Genomic DNA, 22,975 nt, shown 5'->3' on the forward strand with positions numbered 1-22,975 from the left:
AAGGGATAGGCTACCCACTCCAGTATTCTTGGGCTTCCCTGGGGGCTCAGCTGGTAAAGAATCCACCTGCAATGCGGGAGACCTGGGTTCGATCCCTGGGTTGGGAAGATCCCCTCAAGAAAGAAAAGGCTACCCACTCGAGTATTCTGGCCTGGAGAATTCTGGGGACTGTAGAGTCCGGGGTCGCAAAGAGTCGGATAGGACTGAGCGACTTTCACTTTTCAAGCAGAAAATAGAGAGTGATAGGTATAATCGGTCAAGTTCTTCGTTTAAAGACATTGAAACGTAGCATCATCCATCTGCCATTGTCCAGTGTTGAAAGAAAGGATCATTTTCAGGAAAATTCTCTTTTGGTGGCTTGGCCCATGCCTGAGCAGTGAGGGGTGGAAATGAGGCCCTAGCCCGCCAGCCAGACGGGTGGGAGGGGTTCTCTGGTCGTTTGTCATTGTACTGGGCCGGCCCCCAGGGCCGCCTCTAGCTGAACGCTTCCGGGTCGCACAGGTATTGGGAAGAGATGGTGGTCTTGCTGGAAAGCTGGTCCTCGGGCCCCACCTGCTCCCCCCACGGTGGAGCGGGGATGGGGAAGGGGCTGAGGGCATAACAGCCTCTGTGCGTCTCAAAAGGAAGAAAATGCCCCTTTTCTCCCCCTTCAGTTTCCCACTGCAGGTTGCCTGTGGGACTGATGGCGGCTTTCAGGGCTCCTGACCTAGTGTCTCCTGACTCGTGACTCAAACCCCAAACGTATTTCCAAGCACATTTCTCCAAATAATGTCAAAAACTGGCAAGACTTAAGGGCAACGGGAGGCATGTGTTTCTTATTCCTTCATTTACATGAAGGAACTTAAATGTGTGTTTTTTTTTTTTTTATGACCAATCTGACTTCCAGAAAGAAAAAAAAAATCACCCCTCTTTAATGAGCTTGCTAATGAATTTTTCCTTGAAAAGAGGAAGGCAGCTTTACACAGAAGGGGGTGTGGAGGGAAACAAGTTAAGGCCCCAAAGGGTTAAAGGGCAGTGGACAATGTAGAAACCGCCATTGTGAGCTGAATCAGAAGGTCTGGGGTGCTGGGAGCATTTTCTTTTTAGAAGACTGACATTTAACAAGTTGCAAATGAGCCCCAAGAACTGGTTCCTTTTTCCATCTGTGGCTTTGAGCTCTGCCCCCTGTCCTAAAGAAGGACTTAAAGGAGTCTGACTAGCCTGGTCTCCTATCCCCGGTTTGAACAGATGGAAAATTCTGGAAAAGAGTTAGTTACAGCTTTCCAAATGAGGCCATCTGAAGCATGGGGTCCCCATGTTGAAAGGAAGAGAGTGGTCTGGTAGGGGAAGGAGTGGAGGCTTTCACTCTGGGGTGCCCCCAGTTTCTGTGGGCAGCCCCAAGTCCCAGCTGCCTGCCTATGGCTTCAGGAAGCTGGGCCATTTTTTGGGGGGGGTGTCTAAAGGAGGGGTTATGCTGAGGTAGCTGCCAGTCATCAGCGTGACATGAGTCAGTATTTTGGGGCCAGGAGGGAAGAGAATGAGGGATCCTTGGAAATCCACCGGGAGGAGGTCAGCCCCCTAGAGTGTCCATTCCTAGGCACCCGCCCCCCCGCATGCTGCAGCAGCAGTGGGAGGGGTCTCAAGTTCACTTGGATCCAACAGAGGTCGAAGGTCCCCTTCTCGGTGCCCAGATGACCTGCTAGCAGTGCCCAAGAGGCTCATTTCTGAATGCTCACACATCCTCGAATTCCTAGTGCCTTCCAGATTTTAGATACTTGGCCCCTTATCCCCGTCTTTGGGGAACTCGCCAAGGGCCTCGGCGGTCATGAGGGGCCTGCAGGCAGAGCAGGTGCGGGGCGGCCGCGGCCGGGGCAGGCCCCAACTTGGGAAGGGTGTGTGTGTGTGTGTGTGTGTGTGTGAGAGAGAGAGAGAGAGAGAGAGAGGAATTAATTAAGGGAGAGGAGAGTGGTGGAGGGTGTAGTCATGACTCTCCTAATTGCTCTCCAATTTCTTTGGGCTTCAACAAAAATCCAGATGGAGGGTTCTTAAGTCCTCCTTCCTGGGAGTTGGGGGGCCGGGGTGGCGGGGGAGGCAGGCTGCCCACCACCTTCTGCCGGGCGTCTCTTTGCAGAGTGAATAGGGTCTTTGGCAGGGGTTTAAGGAGGGGACTTAGCCTGGGAGCTCCCAGGGCGGTGCAGATGGAGACAAAGGCCCCGCAGAAGGAATGTGGGGAGCCCCCCACGGAGAACAGCCACCTGGGGATAATTGGGAGGCCCAGCGCAGATGAGTTTTCCCAGGTTCTGTGAATACATTCTCTCAATAGAAGGTGCCCTTTCTTCACATGAAAAGAGGAAACCTCAATTACCTCCCCCTGAAACAGAGAGTGAGTGTGTGTGTGTGTGTGTGTGTGTGTGTGTGTGTGTTCCCTCCGGGGGCTGCGGCGGGCCCCTCGCCCTTGTGTGCGTGGCGGGGGCTCCAAGCCGCACAAAGCACGTCTAAACAGCCGCCCCGTCGGCGCGACCCCAGGCCAGCCCGGACTCCCCCGACCTGGGGCTTTCTCTTTGCAAGTTTCTCAGGAGGGGGAAGCAGAGTCGCCCTGCCTGTAAACAAGAATCTGATCAAACCGGGCCCGATGCCCGAGAAACAGCCAAAGGAGACAGAAGTCCAGGGTGGAAAGTTGGGGAGGAGGCCGGTCGGGGGGGCCAGAGGCTGACCACACGTCTGTGCTGGCCGTCCAGACTCACAGCCGTGCTGGTCCTTCTGGCCCTTTCTCTGGGCTGTTCTGTGGCGGGGGGAGTGGAGTCATTCCTTCGGGTTAGGGAACTGGGGCTTCCGGGGCTCAGTGGTCCACGGGGCTGATGCTTGCACTTAGGAAAGGTAACAGACGGGGGCAGGCAGCAGGAGGCTCAGGGTTGGGGCCACCCCGAGCAAGGGGCCCCTGTGAGCTGGAGGGAATCAAGTTGGCACCCTCGCTGACCCCAACTGTCCTGAGGACGTGGGCCCCTCTGGAGGAACCCTGGGCAGAGTCCCTGCCATGAGATGAAGGCGTCCTGGTTCTGAGTCTCAGCGGGTGTGTCTGTTGCTGCTGGCTTCTGGGCCTTGGTTTCCCCGTCTGTAAAACGAGGCAGTGGCCATTCAGTTCTCTGTATTCTGTGAGGCGGAAGAAGCCAGGGATGTCAGTGCTAGAAAGACAGGGGCTCTTTCACCAGAGGAGGGGATGGGGGTCCCCAGGTGTTCAAACTGGGCCCCCCTGGCCTCCTGGCTGGGGGCAGGGACCCCCTGCTACTCAGGCCCGGTCAGAGGAGAGAGTCCAGATAGGACACTTTGGGTGCCCCAGGGTCAGGCAGCAGCTCAGCGTTGGTCCTCTGGGGACCTGGTTCCAGCCTATGCCCAGCTCCCACTGTGACTATGACCTTGGTCCCCGGTGGGCCTCAGTTTTCCCATCTGTGAAATGGGGGCAGTGCAGGATCATGGTCACCTCAGGGTCCGTGGGGCCCTGGGTTCCTTCCAGCTGCTCAGGGGTTGGTTTGCTGAGTCTTGAGAGTCAGAGGGCTGGAGATCACTGGTCTTCTGTCTCCCCACCCTCTTTTACTTCCAAGACAAGGAAAGCAGAGACCCGAGGGAGCCCCGGGTGGGAGGCCCACCGCCTGTGGCCAGGCAGCAGGATTGGCAGTCGTCAGCCAGTCCTCTCGATCAACTCTTTGTGAACACGGATTCTAATAAGGCTCGTGGCCCAGAGCAGCTTGGTGGCCTATTCTTCCACGCAGGTGGGCCGCCGGCCAGGCCTGGAACACCTTTCTGGGCCATGTAATGAGCCTGGCCCGTGGCTGCCATCCCAGGAGGGTGTGCCAGGCTGCACCCTCCCCTGCGGCTCACCCCGGGGCCTTTTAGTCACGAGACCCTCCACGGCACCTCCGTGGGCACCCTGGCCCGCTCCGTGGAGAACTTCCTGAAAAAAGCCATCAGGCAGAGAGGCAAAGTTCTGGAAAAGTGATCAGCCGCCGGACCTGCCCTGGCTGCCCATCCCAGACTCAGTTTTGCAAACATCCCTCGCTGTCTCTTTGTGCTTCGGTGCGTGGTAATAAAGAGCGCACAAAACCCACGGTCAGGTCTGCACCCAGTGATTACCACGGTGAGCCGCAGCCTTTGTTTGCTGACCTTGGTTGCTACAATACCTGCGAGCTGAAATGAGGGATCGAGAAATTGCCAGCTTCAATTAGACCGGCAGCCTGCCTTCCCAAGTGCCTCTGCCACTCTATCCATTAACGGTAAACATACGCCAAATAGGCCTTAATTCTCTCTAATTGCCCACTCCTGAAGCAAAGAGTGAAATTCCAGGAAGAGGCGTATGTAAACATCCCCAGCCCCCGGCCAACCGGAATCAGAGGGCTGATGGGGGCCGGCAAGAGGTTGGTGGTGGTGGTGGGGGGGGACGTGATTTCAAAAGCTGTCCCAATTACCTCTCCTGTTTTCATAAATGAGCCCGTAATGTTCCGCGCCCTGGCCTTCACAAAGGTACAGGAAATGAGGTCCGCCAAGAGCTTGCATCTGTTGGGGAAAGTTGTGAGGGGGTGGTCTCTCCTCAACAGGTAGGAGGGCGAGGCTGATGACTGTTTGGATAGACTGCGAGCTTTTATTTCCGAGAATCACCATTTTATGAAAAATCGTCCTTTTCCGTCTTTCCCCTGCACTCAACACCCACAAACGATATATATTTTTTTTTCAATTTCAATACAGTATTTATTGTATAGAAGAAAAGTAGACTAATTAGTATAATATAAAAGATTTTGGGGGAAAAATATATTACAGTAGGAAAAATTCTTTAAAAATTTTATTTCTTTAAATTTATTTTTTAATCGGAGGAAAACTGCTTTACAGTGTTATGTTGGTTTCTACCTTACAACACAAGTCAGTCATAGTCATATATATACACACATACACATAGATATATAATTATGACTGATCCACAAATGATTTGTACCAGACATGCCAGATAAAAGAGGTCTCATTTGCCCCTAGAATAGAGGAACTTTAAAAATCTTGAGAGGCAGTATATGTGTAGGTGATTCATGATGATGAACAGCAGAAGCTATCACAACATTGTAAAGCATGTATCCTCTGATTAAAAAATATATATCCTATGATAAACCATAGTGGAAAGGAATATTAAGAAAAGAACGTAAATCTATGTATCACTTTGCTGTACCACAGGAAGTAGCAATGTTGCAAATCAACCATACTTCAGTAAAAAGAAAAAGAAAGAAGACATTTCCTGAGAAACAGAGCTAGGGTTTTCTAACTCTCCTAAGTCCCGGAGGATGATTTTGGTGTAGTCAGCAGGGCTTCCTTCCTGCGTGGATCGTGAGCGCAGCGCATGCGTTTATGAGGTCTCCAATCATTTGCTTGCGACAGTTGTTCCTCTGGACCCTAGAAGGAGGCTTGTGTTTTCCTTTGGTTCCAGACGCTGACTCATCTCTGCAGTGTCTTCGTCTGTTACGACTGCAACCCAGCACCACAGTGCTAATCCATCACCGCGGTCGCAGGGCTGAGACACGCGGAGCTCAGAATCCAAGGCATGACTTTGCTGGGGCAGTGTCTTCAGTTGCAGCCTGGGGGTCTGCTCGAAAGTTAATTATGAACAACCAGGAAACTCTGAGGGCTCCCGGGGTCCCTGGGGACAGAAGCAGGAAAAAAACCCAGATGCCCTGAGCTGCTTCTGATTTCCCTGGTCCTGTTAAAAGACACCAAAGAGAACCATGCTGGAAAGACATAGCAAAGCCCTTTCCTGCCTCTTTGTCCTGTGGGAAGGGGCGCTGGCTGTGGTCTTGCCATGTGTTCTGGGTCTGGAGCCCAGTCGTGCCCTTAGGACTGTGGTGATGATGACAGGGTCACCGCTGGGTTCTCATGGGTCTCTGAGGAAGGGCTGGAAACTCTTCCGGCGTTGGGGGAGCCACAGTATGGCACCCAGAGTGCCCTTAGGTTACCAGTCTACCCTGGTCACCCATGGGCTGATGACTGCTTGATTAACTCTGGTTTTTAAAAAAGACTTCCTGTTTCTTGCTTATAAAATCAACCAGTTAGGGGAATAGAGTGTTTGGGAAGCTCAGGGTCAGGGCAGGAATTCTTAGGAGGCTTGGAAGCAAGAGGTGAGCCCCCTGGGGCCCTGGCCAAGTCTTGGGCACCCCAGTGGGTGAAGCATGGGCATGGGGGTTGAAGTACCCAAATGGCTTAAGTCAGGGCAGGGGGCTTGGAGAGGACCTCTTCCTTCCTCAGGCTTCCTTGGAGGGCTACTGGACTCTCCTTGTTCTTTCTTCCTTTTCTCAAGTTTTTATTTCTCATTCTTGCCTCAGCTTGGCTCCCCCCTCCCCTTACAGTGCCAATCAAACCTCAGTCATCAGATCAAAGAATTAACAGGGACCTCCTATATAGCACGAGAGAACTCTATTCAATACCCTGTGATAACCTATCATGGAAAAGAATCTGGAAAAGAATAGATACATGTATTTGCATCACTGAGTCACTTTGGTGTACACTTGAAAGTAATACAACATGGTAAACATCAACTATGCTTCAGTATAAAATAAAAAATTAAAAGAAACACACCACACCTCCCTCACTCATCACAGACCGCCTGTTGGCCACACTTACCTACCAGAGCCCCCTGGGTGTATGTTCAACATCAACTCCCTTAAAATATTTTTTAAAAATGACTAACCTTTTTTTTCTGAGCAGTTTTAGATTTATGGAAAAAGTAAGTGGGAAATAGAGTGCATAAGTGTCACCTGCCCCCCCCCCACCCCATTTCCCCCGAGGTTAACATCTGGCACCAGCGTGGTGCACTAGTTGCCATTGATGAGCTGACCTTGATGATGTAGCTGTTAAGTGAAATTCATGGTTTCCATTGTTCTTTGTATCCTATAGTCTGTGGGTTTTGACAGATGTATAATGACATGTGTCTATCACTGTTCAGCTCATTCTTTTTAAACTTGAAGGCAAATACTTGATGTCAAAGATTTGACATGCCTGGTCAGGGCTTTTTATATGGGACTGGTGAAAACTTGTAGGGAATTGTTCAGGTGAAGCCGTCTGTCCAGGCAGCCCTGTCCTTCATCTTCGATCTCAAGGTTTTAGGACATGCTGCTCATTCAGGACCCCACAACCCTGGCGTGGTCCACAGCACACTTCCCTAGTCTCAGCCAGGGCCCACTGACCTCGCCCCCCATCACGCACACGCTACCACGCACACGCTAACCCTGGCTCGGCTGTGCCCCGCAGCGCCCTTCTTCCTGGTGGAATGCACTTCCAGAAAGGCTTCTATGCAGCCCTTGAGTGTGTCCATGTGGCCACACCAACCCCCGTCAGCTCCAAAGACACCTGGGGCTGGGAAAGGGGGAGCTTGGCAGCTGAGCGCGCTCGTGAGTGAGTGTAAAGAAAAGAGAAAGGCTTGCTTTCATCAGGTCCACCCTTGAAGTTGGGGCATCTCTGCTTCTGTTGGGTGAGATTCTCTTTGAGTGACCCAGTGCTTTCTCGTTCCAGCCGAAGCCATCATCTGGAATCCTCCGCGGTCCAGGACCTCGAACCCGCCACCCCAGCACCCTCTAGCTCCATAATCGTAAGTTGCTGGGGTGTGGGGGCCACATCTGAGGCTGGTCACCAAGGGAGGCAGGCTGCTGCCCCGACAGCCTCATGGGGAGGGATGGGTGAGCACTGGTCAGGGGTCCCCACCCAGGGAAGGGGTGCCCAGGGAGCCAAGCTGAGTGTGGACTTCGGGGGCTCGCGTTCAGAGGCGCACCCCCACCCTCACGGCATCTCTGTGGCAAAGGGGTTCTACAGGTGGCCTCAAGTGCCGGACCCCCACAGAATTCCTCCTCTTTCACAAAGGAAGTGGGTGGCCCTTTCACGACCGAGCCTCACTCTGGCTCTTGTGTGGCAGGGCAAACTAGGATGGAAGTGGCCTAGCTGGGGGGCCCTTCGACGGGCCAAGGAGAAAACGCGGGCAGTGGCACCAGCCTCTGAAACCGTCTCCGAGCTCCAATAATCTTCGCTCGCCTCCCACCTTGAAATGTTCGAATGGACAGATTTTCTGTCTTCAAAGCTTCCGGCCAAACCTCTTCAAGCTTTTTATTGTTTGGGACTGGGACGCTTAGCAATAGTGATGGGTAGTTCCTTTTTTATTTGCCTTGAAAGGCCAAAATACATTTTTGTGTGTGTGAACATAGACTAAGCCGTCTGCTTTCAGATGAACTCTGTGTCCGTCGGCTCCCACCAGGGAGATTGTATATACCATGTATGTCTCTGTGTATTCTTGGGTCTTGAAACAGGTTTCTCATAGGGATGACCATTCCAAGGGAAGCGCCTGCTCCACCTACGGGCCTGGGGAGTCCGACCCCTGTCCGTGCAGGGTGTGAGCCCCGGGGTGGGGGTCTGGCTGCACTAACGTATTCTGCCTGTGCCTGCATCTGCCATGCTTATGTGTCAAGGACTGTGGGTTGTGTGCACTTTGGTGGTCAGTTGGGTGAGAGGGGGGTGGGAGGTCAGAGATACTGTGAATGTCCCATTGTTCTGGTTGGGAAATCATTTTGCTGGGCTCTGTTACCTGATCCAAAGAAGCGAGTGGATGAAAAAATGAATGCAGGCATGAAAGAATGAATAAACAAATAAATAGTGTAAAGAAGTGTACCCTGAATGAGATCCAGTTGGATACATAGGAGATCAATAAATAAGTCGATGAAGCATGGAGTCTTCTTAGTATGTAAATAGGGCCATGTAAAGTACGTAAATAGGGCCATGAAGAAACCAGTATCAGGTTACCCTGGACTAAGGCACACGAACAATTCAAATACATAGCACCTATAGTTTGTCCATAAAGGAAGAAAAACCGACATGACAGAAAGAAAGAATAAGGAGTCTGGATATGTAAACCAGGGGTGAGGCTGGGATGGTGAGGCCCATCAAAGGGAAAAGATGAGACAGAGCACCAGGGATCGACAGCGGCAAGGACAATGGAAAGACGCAAATTAATACCTAAAAAATAGGGAAGGTAACTTTTAAAATACTCACCATAAGGAGGGCTCTGTCAGGTTATTATAAGCCAAGCATTAGGATTAATCCAAATACATGCTCTTGGCAGTAGGAAAAAAAGAGAAAACACAAGAGGAAGAGCTCAAAGGATAGTTAAAAATGAAAAATGACCCAGGGGACCAGAGATGAGATTTAACTTTAACTCAAAGTTTTCTAATTCTGGGCACACATAAGTAAATACTGAAGTGAAAGAAAGTAAAAAAAAAAAGAAAAAAAATGAAGGGAAGGATGAGTAGTGGACATACCTGGATCCAGAAGGGAGCAGGGCAGAAAGGGTTTTGGGTCATCCAGTCCTGCAAACTGAGGTCTGTTCCATGAAAGGATTAAAAAAGAGAATGAAATATCTAAATAAAAATCTAGTAATGTGGAAGAAAAAGTAACGGGTGTGAAGTCCAGAAAGACATCAGTGGGTGAATAGATAAACATAGGAAAGAAGGCTAGTGTAGGAGTTGAGTAATAGACGGTCACGAATCGAGGGTTGTGGTTAGTCTGACCCTGAAAGCCACAGGACTATCAAAAAATAATAAGTATCTCAATAAACAAGTGAGCGAGCATCTAAAGAGACAAAGATGGCATGGAGTGAGGTGGGGGAGAGGCTGTGGTCACACCAAAGCTCCAGGAAAATTAAAGAAGGCAAGTGAGAAAAAGTGAGAAAGGAGGAGATGTAGAAAGTCACAATGAAAGAAAGAATAAAAAAGGTGATAAATGGGTAGATCCTTGGAAGAAGGTGAGGCTAGGAATCCAAACTGTGGATCAAAATGGGTCAAAAGCTGAACACGCACTCCGTTAATAGAGGAGTAAATACCTAATAAAAAAAAAAAAAAACAGGAAGAATGGTGTGAATGAGTGAAGGAAGGAAAGCAAGAAGGAATGAATGACAGAGAGGCAGAGCTGAAGGGCCTGGGCATGCTGTTTGCAGGTGACACTAGGCTCCATCAGGTCGTGGCACCTGAGCTTCAGAGAATGCAAGAAAGAGAGAGTTAAAGAGAGAAACAGTGAAACTGAAAATGGGAAAGAAATGATAAGTCAGAAGTCCGATTAGAAATGCAAAAAGAAAAAGGAATATATTAATAGGTAGATAAATGCTTATATAAGAGAAAGTTGCTCTAGGAATAAGAATGGGAGGGGGTGTGAACCATGCACATGGATGAATTCACATCTGGGCTTCTGAGATGGGCCACCACCCACCCAACCGGCAGGCAGGTCAAAGCTGAAATACCTAAGGGAGGACCTCCAAGAGGCCAGGGAGGGGAGGACCCATTGCTTGTAGATTATCATGTATCCAATTAGGTACCCTGCCATCTAGAAGTGTAAAAACAATTACCAAAGAGAAAGGAAGCCTGAATGGGTGCATGAAGGCATGAATGAATGAGAACAAAAATTTGCAGTGACCAGTGAGGCTGATGTTGCGAGGGGTGTTAGGATTCATCCACTTCCTGGTGCCCAATCTCCAAAAGAAAGAAAGGCAGTAAGAAAAAAGCCTGAAAGACTGGTAGAAGAGAACAATTAATTAAGATGGGAGAAAAAAAAATAAAAAGTTTTTATAAAGAGGTAAAAAAAGATAATAAGTATGTCAGTGAAGTCTGTGAGAGGGGACTGGTTTAGCACAGATCATCCACATTCATTCAGATCTCTGGCCCCAAAGTTGATAAATAGTAAAAAGAACAATAGCATAAATAAAAGCCTGAAGGAATAAATGCACGCATTCCATGAGAAGGCAAGGAAAGGAGTTTGAAAAATTGAAGGAGAGACTGGGAGAAAGAAAGATGGGAGAAGAAATGAAAATAGATGGATGGAGGAAAAAAGGCACTTCCTGGATAAGTACTTAATAAACATATTATTCATTAAATAAAAAAACTAGTAAAAGCTGAAGTTCATCAGAAAGAAAGAATAAATAAGGGGATGGCTGTGTGAATGAATGAATGAGGAAGGGGACTTTGATGAATTTGCCTCTGCACTTGAGGCTCTTGAGAATAAAAGAATGCCCAAAGAGCCAGTGAGGAAGGAGGAGAGGAATAGACAATTATGACAAGATGGATATTAGCAATAAAAACATATTGAATGAATAAATAAATATGTACATAAATTACAAGAGAGAGGGCCATGCTAGAACAAAAAAAAAAAGAGAAGGCGCCATGCAGCAGGAATTATGAGTGATTCAAAACTGGGCTCCTGAGAGAGTTAAATAAGTCCTCCCGCAAATCACCAGTACAAGGAATTAATGAACCAAAGGGGCCCTACATGGACTGATGCCGAGAAGGCACCAGGAACTACAGATGATGGTTAATCCAATTCTGTGCACCTGAGGTCCATAAATAAAAGAATAAATATTGAAATAGAAGAGTGACAGAAAGAATGAATGGACCCATGAATGACTGAATTAGTAATGGAGATGCCTGAGGCGGCCCATGGGATTGTCACTCATCTCATTCCGGACACCTGAGGTTCCTAAGAGTAAAAGAGAAGCAGAGAAAGAAACGAGGAGAAATGAAACTTAAGTGAAAGAGAAAGGTGGGGGACCCAATAGAAAGTTAGTGAAGATGTGGGTGTGTCCGAGAGAAGGGTCTGTTAGAATTAGGGGTAGATGGTCATCAATCCTAATGATGGATAAGGTCATCCAGTCCCCTTTTCTGGGGCAAAGGAGGATGGAGAGATTTAAAAAGAAGCAAAAAAAAAGAAAAAAGGAGAAAGGAAAGATGGTAAACCAACCACCAAAGTGATACATGGTTCGTTAAGAGAGGTTGTCTGAACAGGAATGATAATTAGTTTACATACTACTCCTTCAATAGGTAAACGCATTACACCTTTCCGAGAATAAATGAAAAATAGAGCAAATACCCAGCCCCAAGACAAGGCTGCACCTCCAGCCTTTTATTATCTTTATATCATAAAATATAGGCAATGGAGGTCCATAAATAAAAGAATAAATAGCAAAATGTAAAAGGTGACTAATGGCGAGGAAGAAAGATTGCAAAGGCAAGTAAGCACATAGGCCGATGATGGTTATTTTGCACGTGGAGTTTTGACCGCTATAATGATTTCCCGGGATAAGCCAGGATAAGAATGAAAGGAAGGGCAAATGTGAGACTGCATGAATGAATGAATGAGATGGTGTTGCTTGGACCAGGGGTGTTGCATGTGGGATCCTGACTCATCCTTCTTCACCTGAGTTTGTAAGAATGAAGGAATGAAAGGAAGCGTGAGAGAAGTAAGAAAGCAGGAATGGAAATAATGTATAAACAAATAAATAGGAGAAGGGAGACCTTCATGAACCAAGGGCTGTGATTAAAGTCATGCTGTTGAAGTCAGTAGGTAAAGGCATCAAATCTAAGTGGATGAGTGAATGAATGGAAGAAATGGATGCATGGAAGGAAGAGAGGAGAGAAGGCAAAGGAAGATGGGAGATGGAAGCGAGGGAGGGAGGGCTTCCTGACTGGGGCCCCGGGTCCCGCCAGCTGGGTGGAGTGGGTGGCCCTTGGCATGCGGTGTGCTTGTGACGTGCACTTCCCTGGCGGGAGGGGCTGGCTCAGGGGGACCCTTGCCTGGAGCACCACCGTCACATCCTGGCTGTGGGGGCCATCTCACCTCATCGCTCTCATTCCGTTTTCCCCATGTGTGACGTGGAATGGCACCGGCTCCCCGCTTGGGTGGATCGTGGGGGCAAATGCTGCCCTGCCTGTTGGCAGTGCCCCATCTAGAGCCCGGGAGAGGCAGAAGGGCTCGGGCCCGGGAGCCTGCAGAAGCTTGCGGGAACAAGGGGTGTTGGGCCAGGTGGGTGTCCTGGCCCCTCCCTGGGCGAGGGTCACCTGCGAGGGAGGCTTTTCCCGCCAGGGGGCAGCAGAGGGTCGGGGAGCAAGGGGCCCTGGGTGGTGCCTTGTCCTGGGAGGGGTGCCCCTAGCCTCCAGGGCCCGCTGCGCTGTCCTGGGACGGGGTGTGGGGGCCCCCTCACCTCCAGGACCTGTGCAGTGGAGAGGCGGGCGGGAAGGGGGCCGGCAGGGCCTCATCACAGAAACCTTGTTCCCGCAGCTTTCTGAAACATGTCCGGGAGCCCTCCAGCTGGGTCTTCCGTGGGTGGGCTGCTGTCCCTTCCCAACTCGGGGTGTCCTGGGGCAGGTGCATCTCAGCCCGGGGTTGGCAGAAGTGGTCCCAGGACCCTGCCCCCTTCCCCTTGGCATCCCTGGAGCCCGTTTCAAGGCCTTGCTACCTTCTCAATTGTTTTGCGATGTACTCTCTGTATTTCGGCAAAAAAAAAAATGGCCTTTGCATGGTGTGTTGTTGAACGTGTCTTCTCTCCTCCCGCCCCCACCCTGACCCTCGTTGGGGCTGTTTGTACTGATAATTTCTATCCCCAGGGACTCCCTGGTTCTGTATAGTCTCTTTTTCTCTGTATTGGTAGGATTTGTGCACCTGTGTGTGGTGTGCCCGTGTCTGTCTATCAATCCAAGGATCAAAGTCCCTCTTGACTGATCGATTCCAGTCTGGGACATTACAAAAAAATAAAATAAAATTGGATTCCTAACCAGTGCCCTGACCGTGAGGAGCCCACTTGGCTGGACCCAGGATTCGTGGCTGGGAGCACAGAGGAGCCTCCGGGCGGGGGGCGGGGAGGAGTCTGGTGGAGGCGGGGCTGAGGGGCAGGTTACCCACCTAGGAGTGACTTTGGGTCCTGGGTGGGGACAGGGGGTGGTCGCTGGTCCAGGCCAGCAATGCCCCAGGCGTGCTCGGATGTCGGGTGGCAGGGAGGCAGAGAAGCAGGAGTCACAGCTACAGACAGGGTCCAGGGAGGGAGCCAGGGGCCCAGGACCAACCTCTGCACTCTTAGCACGGGCCCTGAGTGGACGCGGACTCACGTGTCAGGAGCTACCCTTCCCTGCCTCCAGTGCCGCGTGTCCGGGCCACGTGAGCAGGGCTTCCTGGGCCTGAGATGGCACTGGGGCTTCAGGACCGTGCTCTCTTCTCTTTTGGAATCTAGGGGGCCCTGGGTTCTGCCTGAAGCCTGGGGTGGGGGGGCATACTTATTAACCCCAAAGACAGCTACTCAGAGAAGGGTCCCCGAAGAGCCCCCCAACCAGCCCAGGTGTCATTGTGTGGCCGGAGTGGGGGTCGGAGGGGCTTGGGGCAGGAAGAGCCTGGGAGGGTCTTTTTGAAGAACCCCTGTGTGGTGGTTTTAAAAGGCAGCTGAGGGTCGAGAAGATGGAGAAGGTGTTAGGTGTAGAATGGGAGGGGGTCACAGCCCAGTTCACAGAGGAGATGGGGAGGGACAGAAGCAGACCCCTAGGGAGGGGGGCCTTCTCCCAGGACCAAGGGGCTGTTCAGAGGTCACGTGGGTGGAAATAGGCAGGTGGGGGAATGTCCCAGGGGGAGGGTGCGTTGGGATTGGATGAGTTCTGTCCTTTTAGGAATGCTGGGGGTCTGAGGGTCACTGGGTCAGGCTTTCTGAAGGTCTCCAGTTCTGGGACGCTGGGTTTCAGCTCAGGGCTCCGAGGGCTGCAGAAGCCGGGGGTGGAAGTTCCACTTGGGCCCCCGTCTGGTTCTGTCCGTGCCCGACCCACGAGGTCCAAGGTTGGGTCTCAGCGCTCCTCTCTGATCATGGCCTGGCTCAAGTGCGTGCTTCTTCTCTTTCCTTCTTCTTTTTCAAAGAAAGACAAGTTTTGTCTGTTGACTTTGACCTTTGCATGCACCCCTTGCACAAATCCTTCCCTTGATGGCACCAGGAGCTACAAGTCTCCTAGGATTTCTGTATGACTCCCAACTCAGGGAGGTTGGCCTTGGGGCTGGCCTGCCAGAGGGTGGAGGGCGGAGGCTGGGTCTCTGGGGTTGATGGGCCAAAGGCCCTGTTGTGATCTTACTGTAAATGGTGTGGATAGCACATGACGTGGAACAGATCACCCATCACTTGACATATCACTCATCTTTATTTCTCTCCTTCAGATTCTGTTTATAAGCACACTATTTTTTTAATGGACATCTAATTTTGTAAAATGAGCATCCATTTTTTAAACCCAATTGCTATTCTTCACCATGTACACATTTTTTTTTTTTTTTGCATCCCACCTTTTCCATTTAATATTCTGCTGTCAACATTTTTCTTTCTTCCATATACTTCATCACCTCACTGGCTGCCTTGTGTCTCATTGAGCGGCTATGTCAGTCATTCACCACATCAACCTGCTATTATTACTCTTGCTATGCATAATTCATCTTTTTTAATGTTACAAATTATGCCACAGCTAATAACTTAGCACACCCACTTTTTTTTCATTCTTATGAATTATTTTCCCACACCGAGAAATGATCTTTGCTTTGTGGTATATCAATTTCTCCTGCTAGGCTGTGAACCCTTGAGGGCAAGGAGCTTGTTGCATTGATCTTTGTATCTCTAATGCCTGAAATGTTGTAGATACTAAATGTTAGATGAGTGGATAGAAGGGTGGATGAAGATGTGAGTGAGTGCCTGGTTGGCTGTTGGAGGAGAGGATGGGAGACTGGATGAATAAATGGAGTGGTGAATGAACAGATGAATTTTCTGGTGTTGAGTTTCTTGAGGAAAGGCCAGGAGTTTTTGTATGACTACTAATTTCAGAAGGCTTGTAGCATTTTATGATGTCCAGCGATGTATTAGCATTTTGTTAAGATGTTGCTAATTTATCTCTGTTAAAAAGTGTTTTTTCTGTCATTTTAACTTGCACTGCTTTGATGACTAATGATGGTTGAACATTTTAATGTGTTTGTTAAAAAAAATTGCATCTTCTGTGAACTGTTTGTCCAAGTCCGTTGGGTCATGGCTTTGTGATGAGACTGGCCAAGGATGGAATGAGGGTCCTTGGGGTGTAGTGAGCCCTTCATCACTGGAGTCATTCAAGGGACAGGACAGGCAGATATTTGATGAGGGTAGCTTTAAGGAGATTCAGTCAGTAGGAGTGGGGTTGGCCTAGATGACCCTTCAGGTCTCTTTGACTCTTCCTGGGAGATGGGCATTGGGATGATATCCTCCCTTTGGCAGGCCAGTGACGTTTAAGGCTGCTTCTCCTGGGTGGGTTTGTGCATTTATGATTTATAAACTCTCAACTCACCCTCTGTAACTCTTGTGATGCAGGAATCTTTTTGACCCTCCAAGGTCTAGACAACTGTGCCGCCATCTTGAATAGTTAAGTGGTGGCCTTCCTGCCCCCCGCCTCCGCCCCCATTTCACTTTGAGGAAGACAGTCCCTTGGATCACTACTTGCCACCTCTCAGGGCAATCAGCTGAGGCAATCTGCTGCCCTTCATGTTCCTAGTGCCCCCTGATGTGTGAGCCAATGTCCCATTGGCCTCCATGGTGGTCTTTGGGATTTAATTAAGTATCGTCAGATCAGGTCAGATAGTGAATCTGCCTTCAGAAATGGGGCAACTCAATTCCACGAGCCAAGGAGTAGAATGGCCCCCAGTGTCTCCTTGGGCTTCCCTCATGGTCCACCCCAGGGGTAGCCAGGTCTCAGAGGTCGTCACGGCCATTCGGGAAGGGCACATAACCCAAGAAGGCCTCGCCCCTGCTTACAGAACACCCTTGGCTTGCAGCCAAGGGCCGTGTCTTCCCACAGACCATCTACTATAGCACTGAGCACTGTTTGCCTGTGTCAGAATTTCTCACCCACATGTTTGGGAGGCCAGTGACGATTCCCAACATTACTTGGATCCATCCATCCATCCATCCATCCATCCATCCATCCACCCATCTGTCCATCCATTGCATTTGGCCTCTTGACCTGGTGCTTTGGCCTTTCCCTTTCCTGAAAGCAAACCTTTTCCTTGTGGGCAGGCTGTGTAGCGCCATGGGCTGTGGTTATGAAGTGAACGCCCTTACTTGTGGCTTCTTCCTCCGGGGTCACTGCTGTGAGCATGTCCCAGCTGGATGTCATCCGCCACCGTCACCCACACGGCTTCCTTCTCCATGGCGCGTTCCCATGCATCACACCCTGTGAGGGATCCAGGGCCCGGGGGCCCAGGGTGGCCCCCGCTCCCCACCCGTGAGTGGAGATGTCCCCCCCCAGGCCACCTTGCCTGGTGCATGGACCCTGCCGTGAGCTTTCCCCTCAGCCTCTCCCCTTCCTCTACCAGATGACAGCGGTTATAACTCATACTTTCATCCCTTCATTCACTCCACTCCCAGCCCGCAAACAGTCGAAAAGGTCAGCTGGTGCTATACTAGAGCTGGGTCACAAGGTTGCATTCCAACACCCCCTCTTGAAAGAGAAGATGAGCGTGTTTGCTGGGGGCCAGTCACAAGGCGGGATCCTTGATTCGGCATGCCCACCCCTCGGCCAGAGTTCTGTCGAAATTTTGATTGCCCTCTCCAAGTTCGTTCCTCCGCAAACTGGGTTGATTAGTAATCAGCAAGCTGTGTTCCCTGGGTGCTCAGAAATCATAGCCCAGAGTCTCAAGAGGCCAGAATGATAGCTGGAGTGGGTGCGGGGCCGGGGGGGGGTGGTCTGAAACAAACAGCTGATTCTGGCCGTGAGCGGGATTTCGAGTCATTAGGACACCCTCATCTTGCACAAAGGGCGAGTTTCAGAGTCCTTCCTGTCCCTTGGAGATTGGTTCATTCTGGGCTCTATTTAGAGAAAATTGCTGGTTTGGATGGTGAGGGTCATGCCCCCCCGTGAGGCCCGCACAGAACAATCTATTGGCACAACAGGGCATCCGGGCCGCCCGGCGCTTGGCAAACCCGGGATGCATCCGTGAGCATCCATCCAGGTTCCCAGCCAGGCGGGGCTTCCTACCTTAGATCTTGGGGCTCTCCTGGGGATTCTGCATTTGACTTACTGCCTTGGACAGCGGGTATAGTGGACAAAGCCAGGACCCTGGAGCTGGACAAGCGTGTGGTTTAAACTCACGGGCACGGCCGAGTCTGTCCTCTGGGCAGAGCGTGGCACCCACCTCGCAGGGCTGTTGTGAGGATCTGCTGTAACCAGGGTTTTGAACTGTGATCCTGTAGGGTGGTGCGCGTGCCCCCGGGAGTAGGTGGCGGGTGGGGGGGTGACAGGCCAGGAGGCACAGCCTGATTCGGGCAGCTCCGTGGGGAATCTTTCTAGCAAGCTCACAGTGGGTATCATGAGATCGAATGCTGCATTTGTATGGCATTTGAAAGGTAGGTAGGAGTAATTTTGGGGTTAGGGTTAGGCTGGGGAATGGGGATCACTCTGGGCAATGCCCTGGACCCCTGGGGTACGCGTTCACACCCACCTCTGGAATAGGTTGTGTCTTGCCTACCACTGTGTCTGGCCTGTGGGCGGCACTTACCTTCCACAAGAGACCCCTCCCAGACGTATCCTCCCCCCAGAAATATTAGGCACCATTGTCAAAGACACTACCCCCACCCCCCCCCATCCCCCAGCGCCCAATGTCCCCTCTGCCCGTTCTCAACATTTGGGCTCAAATGTCAGCAGCCTGGGTGCCTAACACAGTACCAGGCCAGTGGTAGGGGTCGCCTTCCAGTTCTGTCGGAAGGATGGATGAGTAGATGGTCAAATAACACAACTGTAACCCAGTGTAAGCAGCGATTGTTTATAGCCTTGACTCAGAGATTGTCCTCCGCCCCTGATGAACCTTTTACCGGTTACTGTATCTTACGGACCTCTGTATGATATTTGTTGTTCGAAAACCAGACTCTGGTTTCAGATGTCACTTGGTGGAACTTTCGCTGTCCGATGAATGAGTTGATGTTTGTGTTAGAAATGAGAATCTGGCTAACGTGTAACTTTAACTGTGCGGTGTCGGTCAAGGCACTTCTCCTCTCTGACCGTCGGTCTCCTTTTTTCTAAGCCGTGGGTCACCAGAAAGCTTACCTCCTGGGTTGTTGTGAGAGCTCAGGGTTGGGTGAACTTTAAATTTAAATTCATTAAATGCTGGCCGTCACTGAAAGTGATCATGTGTTGGGGGATATCTGGAAGGGAACAGGGAAGCTTTTGCTGGTTCTAAATGAATAAAAAGTTGGCCTTGACCTTATAATAAGATTTTATTTCCGACAGTCACTGGGACGTGTGAGACAGAGGTCAAGTGGCCTGAGAGTGTTTAGTGATGCAGGTTCAGAGTAAATATTGGTTCAGTTAATGAGTGATGGCTTCTCTCCTTCCTTGGAGGCTCCTTCCCTCTCCCCCCCCCACCCCACCCTGGGTGGCTGTTTGTCACAGGTGACTGTTCCTGCCAGGTCTGTGGAGGGACTTCTGTGAGTCCCCCGAGGGTATTTGTTAGTGGGGAGGAGCAAGGAGAGTTTAGAGAGAGCCCAAGGAGGGGTTTCTAGGTAACATCTTAGGGACTAAAACGCCCTCTTCTGCCCTTTAGGGGAAAGGCTTCTGCTTGATTGGCATGTGGGCCCATTTTACAGATGAGCGAGTTGTGTCGGAGCCCAGGATTGAACAGTCTTCCATGAAAGCCAGAGGGTGCTCTCTCAACTCAGTCAAAGCAAACCCTCCTGGTTCCATGGTGGTCTCTGCCAGCCCAGATGTACCCCAGTGTGTCCCTGTCCCCACCACATGCCTAGCACTGCCCCCCTGGACCTTCAGCAGGACCTGGAAACTTCCTTCTCAGGAGACATCCCCTTGGGGTCATCGTGGATCCAGGGGTCTCCACGAGTGTGCAGAATTCCTTTCCTGGGCCTTGTCTTACGTGTGTGGACAGCAGCATTCTGCTGAACACCCCCAGATTCCATTCCAGGTGGGCTGGAGTCGGGGGTCTCCTCTGGTCCCTCCCCCCACTGTAGAAGCCTCCCAGGCCCCCTCATTTGGCCTCTGGCTGTCAGAGCCTCAGTGGGCTGTGTCCACACGTGGCCACCACCCTGTGTCCTTGAGAACTTTTCTGAAGCTCCCAAGGGGATCTGCAGGTAGAGACAGGTGGATAGGGCCCTCCTCCCAGGGGACTGTGAGTCTGTGTGTAGGTGTCTGCTCCAAGATGGTCCTCGGGCCTGTGTGCCCGGGGTGAGGAGTGTTTTCAGGGCCTCATCCTCCTGAGCAGGGCAGGCCTGGGTCCCCATCTCCAGAGGGTGGGGAGGAAGCTGAGGCTCAGTGAGGGTTAGGGTTTCGGGTCAGGGTCAGGGTTCTCAGTGAGGATTAGGGTTTCAAATTAGGGTCAGAGTTCTCAGACCCCGTCCCTGACTCCGAGACTTAGGCTTCTCTGACCCTGATGGCCCTGCTGCCTGTGTAGTAGGCGCCTAATAGATGCTCACTGATGGGCAAGCGGGGTTTTAGTGGATGTGAAAAACTGAACTGACTGTTGGCTGATGGACACATTGACTCTGCATGCATGTCTGTAAGAGGAAAGAGGGTGTTTTCTTGGCAAAGACTCTTCAGGGCAGACCCTGAAGGTCTCTGTCTGCAGTGGGGGCTCGCCCTGGGGAACCTTCTGGATGCAAATAGCTGTCTTCTGACTGTTTCTGGAAATGTTTATATCTAGAATAAAACTTTATTCGGGCTAAAAAATGTACTCCTCTGTGTTGTGGTCCAAGTGACTTTTTAAAAGTTCTGTTGACATGTGGTTGACACACAATATTATGTTATTTTCTTCTGTACAGCGACGTGACTTGGTGTTACATATATATTCTGTTTTCATATTCTTTCCCACTATATTTTATCACCGGGTATTGAATTTGGTTCCTTGGGTTTCGCAGTAGGTGGTCCAGGCGATGTTGCTAATGTGGTGTTTGGCAGTTCCCCAGTGGCAGAGGTGTTCTGGCCACGCCCTTGCCCGCTCTGGGTCTCAGGAGCCCTCGCTCTTGGGGAGGGGAGGTCTTTGACCTGAGAAGTCTTTATCCTCGCCATTGGTGACCATCCGCCTTCGCCTGTAAGGTACATGCCTGGTCTGAGATGCTGCCTGGTCCTCAGCAAACAAGGGGGGATTGGACCCCAGACCTTGATTCCTTTCTTTCACTCTCTCCCGTCTCCCCAAGCTGGGTCTTGGGGGGTGGGGTGGGGATCTTACTCACTGGAGCTCTGGTTGTGGCAACAGCATTTGCCAGTGCAGTGGCCTTGAGGGGTACCTGAACCACCCCGAGCCTGGCTCCCCTCTCTGCAGAATGGGTACATAATGACAGTGTCTGCGCAGGGGGTGCTGGTGAACCTGTCTCGATGGGCCCCCGTACACTGGTCCTGAGAATCAAGGTCTGACGTTCAAAGCTATCTAAGCACCCACATGTGTGCTTATCTACATGTGTAGCTATCTAAGCGCCTACATGTGTGTGGCCTGGAGGGTTCACCTGTAATCCGAAAATAGTCACGTCTGCGTGGCGTGGTTATCGTCGGGTTCGAGGAGGTTGTTTATATGAAAATCAGTGCTTTGTTACTTGGCCTCCTGTTTGGGGTAGACCACAGCGCCCTGCAGCCTGAGGGTCCTGATCATGGAAGCCCTGTGCTTTCTGGAACGATGGTGGCCCCAGAAACTGCTGGGCGGAGTGTAGGGTGTCACGGGAGCACCCAGCCAGCCCAGGGGAGGCAGTGAGGGACGGGAAGCTTTGCTCTTCTGTACAGAGATGTAAGGTTCAGAGAGGAGGGGATTAAGGTCCAGGTGGGCAGAATCAGGGAGAATTTTCAGAAACCCCCAGAGGAGGAGTAGGTTCCCAGGGGGGCTCAGATCAGATGGTAAAGAATCTGCCTGCAATGCAGGAGACCCGGGCTTGATCCTTGGGTCAGGAAGATCCCCTGGAGAAGGGCATGGCAACCCACTCCAGTATTCTTGCCTGGAGAATCCCATGGACAGAGGAAGCTGGCAGGCTACAGCCCATGAGTTTGCAAAGAGTCGGACATGACTGAGTGACTGACACTCTCTCTTTCAGAGGGGGAGGAAGTCGGTAGTTTAGAAAATGCCCCGGTCTAATTGGCAATGGCTTGGACGGGAGAGCTGGGGTGGTTTCTCCCAAGGCCAGGAGTTCTAGGTTTCAGTTGGTTAGGTGACAACCATCGGGTTACTGGTGCAGGAGCATGTGATGCTTCTGGAAATTAGAGGAGGAGACCAGGGAGGGGGTGATGTGAAGGGTGCCAGGTAGAGGGCAGGAGCTGGTGGCTGGGTGCTCCCCTCCCTGTGTGGTCCAGGCCCCGAGCATCCCTCCTCCTAACTGTGTCTGCCCCTCGCCTCCCGCCTGCCTGTGTGCATAAGAACTCTTGTCAGCCTGTGAGCCCGGGAGCGGATGGCCTTCATCTGCGCCTGTGTCTCTCCCAACCTCCACAGCCACAGGGGACACCTGCACATGGTCCCACGGGACAGGCTGGACCAAAAGACTCTGGACCTGGGTTGCCCCCCACCCTGCGCGGAGGGGTGTGTCCTCCCTGCCTCCCCGCCCTCTGACTGATGGACTTCACTGATCTGAGTGTCAGACATGCGGGCCGGACCCCCTCCCCGCCCCTCACGAACCCTGAGACTTGGGGGAGCGCCGGGCCTCGCGGTGCACATCTGAGAAATGGGCTCAGACACCTACCTCACAGGGCTGTTGTGAGGAGCTCCTGCCGTGGTCGGAAAGCACCCTGCCCCGGTGGCAGGGGCGGGGCTTGGCACAGCCCATTGTGCTCTCAATAAATGTGTTTCTTGTCTTAACAAAAACAGCGATGGATGTGCTACTAATCTGAGGAGGGGTGAATGTCGGGATGCTGTCTGGCTGGGGGCTTCCCATCACCTTGGGGCCGTGTGATGGGGGGGTGTGGGGGAGCCAGCTCGGGTCCCAGGAAGCCACCTGTCCCCTGCCCGTCAGGCACTCAGGGGCGATGAGAGGCCCGGAAACAAAGCTGGCCTGCTGGGCTCCTGAGGCAGATGCATGTTGGGATAAACTAACCTGGGCTGGTCCCCTTCTTCTGATGGTTTTAGGATGCTAGGTTTCTTTCCAGAGAGGCATGCAGATAGGAGGTGGAGGAAGTCTGTGCGGGTCCCTGGAGCCCCCGAGGTGCCGCTCCAGGGC

General features: G+C 51.5%; 1 protein-coding gene across 5 annotated transcripts in view; it reads left to right on the forward strand.

Annotated features, from left to right (window-relative positions):
• Positions 1-22,623, forward strand: part of LOC122455316 — a 34,961-nt gene extending 12,338 nt beyond the window's left edge. For all 5 annotated transcript variants that reach the window (XM_043490353.1, XM_043490351.1, XM_043490350.1 and 2 more), the window contains 2 exons: positions 7,516-7,591; positions 7,913-22,623. In XM_043490353.1, the coding sequence (XP_043346288.1) occupies positions 12,421-13,371 (951 nt within the window). In that variant the 5' untranslated portion in view covers positions 7,516-7,591; positions 7,913-12,420 and the 3' untranslated portion in view covers positions 13,372-22,623. The remainder of the gene's footprint in view (positions 1-7,515; positions 7,592-7,912) is intronic.
• The last annotated feature ends 352 nt before the right edge of the window (positions 22,624-22,975 follow it).

The sequence above is a fragment of the Cervus canadensis genome, chromosome 17 (genome assembly GCF_019320065.1).
Source record: "Cervus canadensis isolate Bull #8, Minnesota chromosome 17, ASM1932006v1, whole genome shotgun sequence".
NCBI classification, from domain to species: domain Eukaryota; kingdom Metazoa; phylum Chordata; class Mammalia; order Artiodactyla; family Cervidae; genus Cervus; species Cervus canadensis.